Source organism: Acanthisitta chloris, unplaced genomic scaffold, assembly GCF_000695815.1.
Source record: "Acanthisitta chloris isolate BGI_N310 unplaced genomic scaffold, ASM69581v1 scaffold29366, whole genome shotgun sequence".
Classification (NCBI taxonomy): Eukaryota; Metazoa; Chordata; class Aves; order Passeriformes; family Acanthisittidae; genus Acanthisitta; species Acanthisitta chloris.
Genome location: NW_008678001.1, coordinates 1078 through 2155, shown reverse-complemented (window position 1 = coordinate 2155; position 1078 = coordinate 1078). Strand labels below are relative to the sequence as shown.

At 59.8% G+C, this 1078-nt stretch overlaps 1 protein-coding gene across 1 annotated transcript in view; it reads left to right on the top strand.

The window, feature by feature from the left end:
• Nucleotide 1: 1 nt before the first annotated feature.
• The window catches only part of LOC103804144 (cAMP-specific 3',5'-cyclic phosphodiesterase 4A-like), a gene marked incomplete at both ends in the record, with an annotated part of 1932 nt that continues 855 nt past the window's right edge, over nucleotides 2-1078 (top strand). The window contains 3 exons of the mRNA XM_009076740.1: nucleotides 2-46; nucleotides 300-399; nucleotides 750-961. Of these exons, the coding sequence (XP_009074988.1) occupies nucleotides 2-46; nucleotides 300-399; nucleotides 750-961 (357 nt within the window). The remainder of the gene's footprint in view (nucleotides 47-299; nucleotides 400-749; nucleotides 962-1078) is intronic.

Genomic DNA, 1078 nt, shown 5'->3' with positions numbered 1-1078 from the left:
CGTCCTGCAGTCCACACACGTGCTGCTGGCCACCCCAGCCCTTGACGTGAGTGCTACGAGCACTCCACAGGGCAGGGGAAGCCCCAGGGGGCTGGGAGCACCTGTTGTAGGGACCCATCATGGGGTGGGGGACACACAGCAGGGACCTGTCCTGGGTCGATGGGTGGGATTTTTTGGGTGGTGGGACCCAGAGATCCACTGCAGGGGACACATCATGGGGTGTGGGGACCCATAACAGGGTGAGAGGGTCTCCACTGAGTTTTGGAATGGAGGGGTTGATGCATGTTCCACCCCACCAGGCTGTGTTCACGGACCTGGAGGTCCTGGCTGCCCTCTTTGCCGCTGCCATCCACGACGTTGACCACCCTGGCGTGTCCAACCAGTTCCTCATCAACACCAGTGAGTGCATACACTTGACATACGTGTGCCATCCCACACAGGTGTGGTCCTTCCACACTCCTGATCTCATGGGCACACACCATCCTGCATGCGTCCTGTGAGTGTGAGCTGCCTCCTGTGCATGTGTCATCCTGCACATATGTTGTCCTGCATGTGTGTTGTCCTGCACACATGGCATCCATCACACACATGTCACTTTGCACATGCAGCATCTTGCACTGTGCACACAGGACACGTGCACTGTCTTGCACCCCTACCCTGGGGGCCCCTCCCCTCCCTCTGTGTGTCCCTCCCCATGTCCTGGGGGGGTGAGGAGGGTCCCCCAGCCTGTGACTCCCTTGATCCCCCAGACTCGGAGCTGGCACTGCTGTACAACGACGAGTCCGTGCTGGAGAATCACCACTTGGCTGTCGGCTTCAAGCTGCTCCAGGAGAGGAATTGTGACATCTTTCAGAACCTGTCGCGGCGGCAGCGCCAGGCCCTGCGCCAGATGGTCATCGACATGGTCAGCCCCCCCAGAACCCCCCTAAAATGGGGGGAATCACCCCTGACCCTCTCTGACCCCTCCCTCAGGCCCCACACCAGATGGTCATCAATGTGGTCAACCTCCCAGAACTGCCCTAACCCCCCAAAATGGGGGGAAACACCCCTGACCCCTGCACCAGATGGTCATCAATGT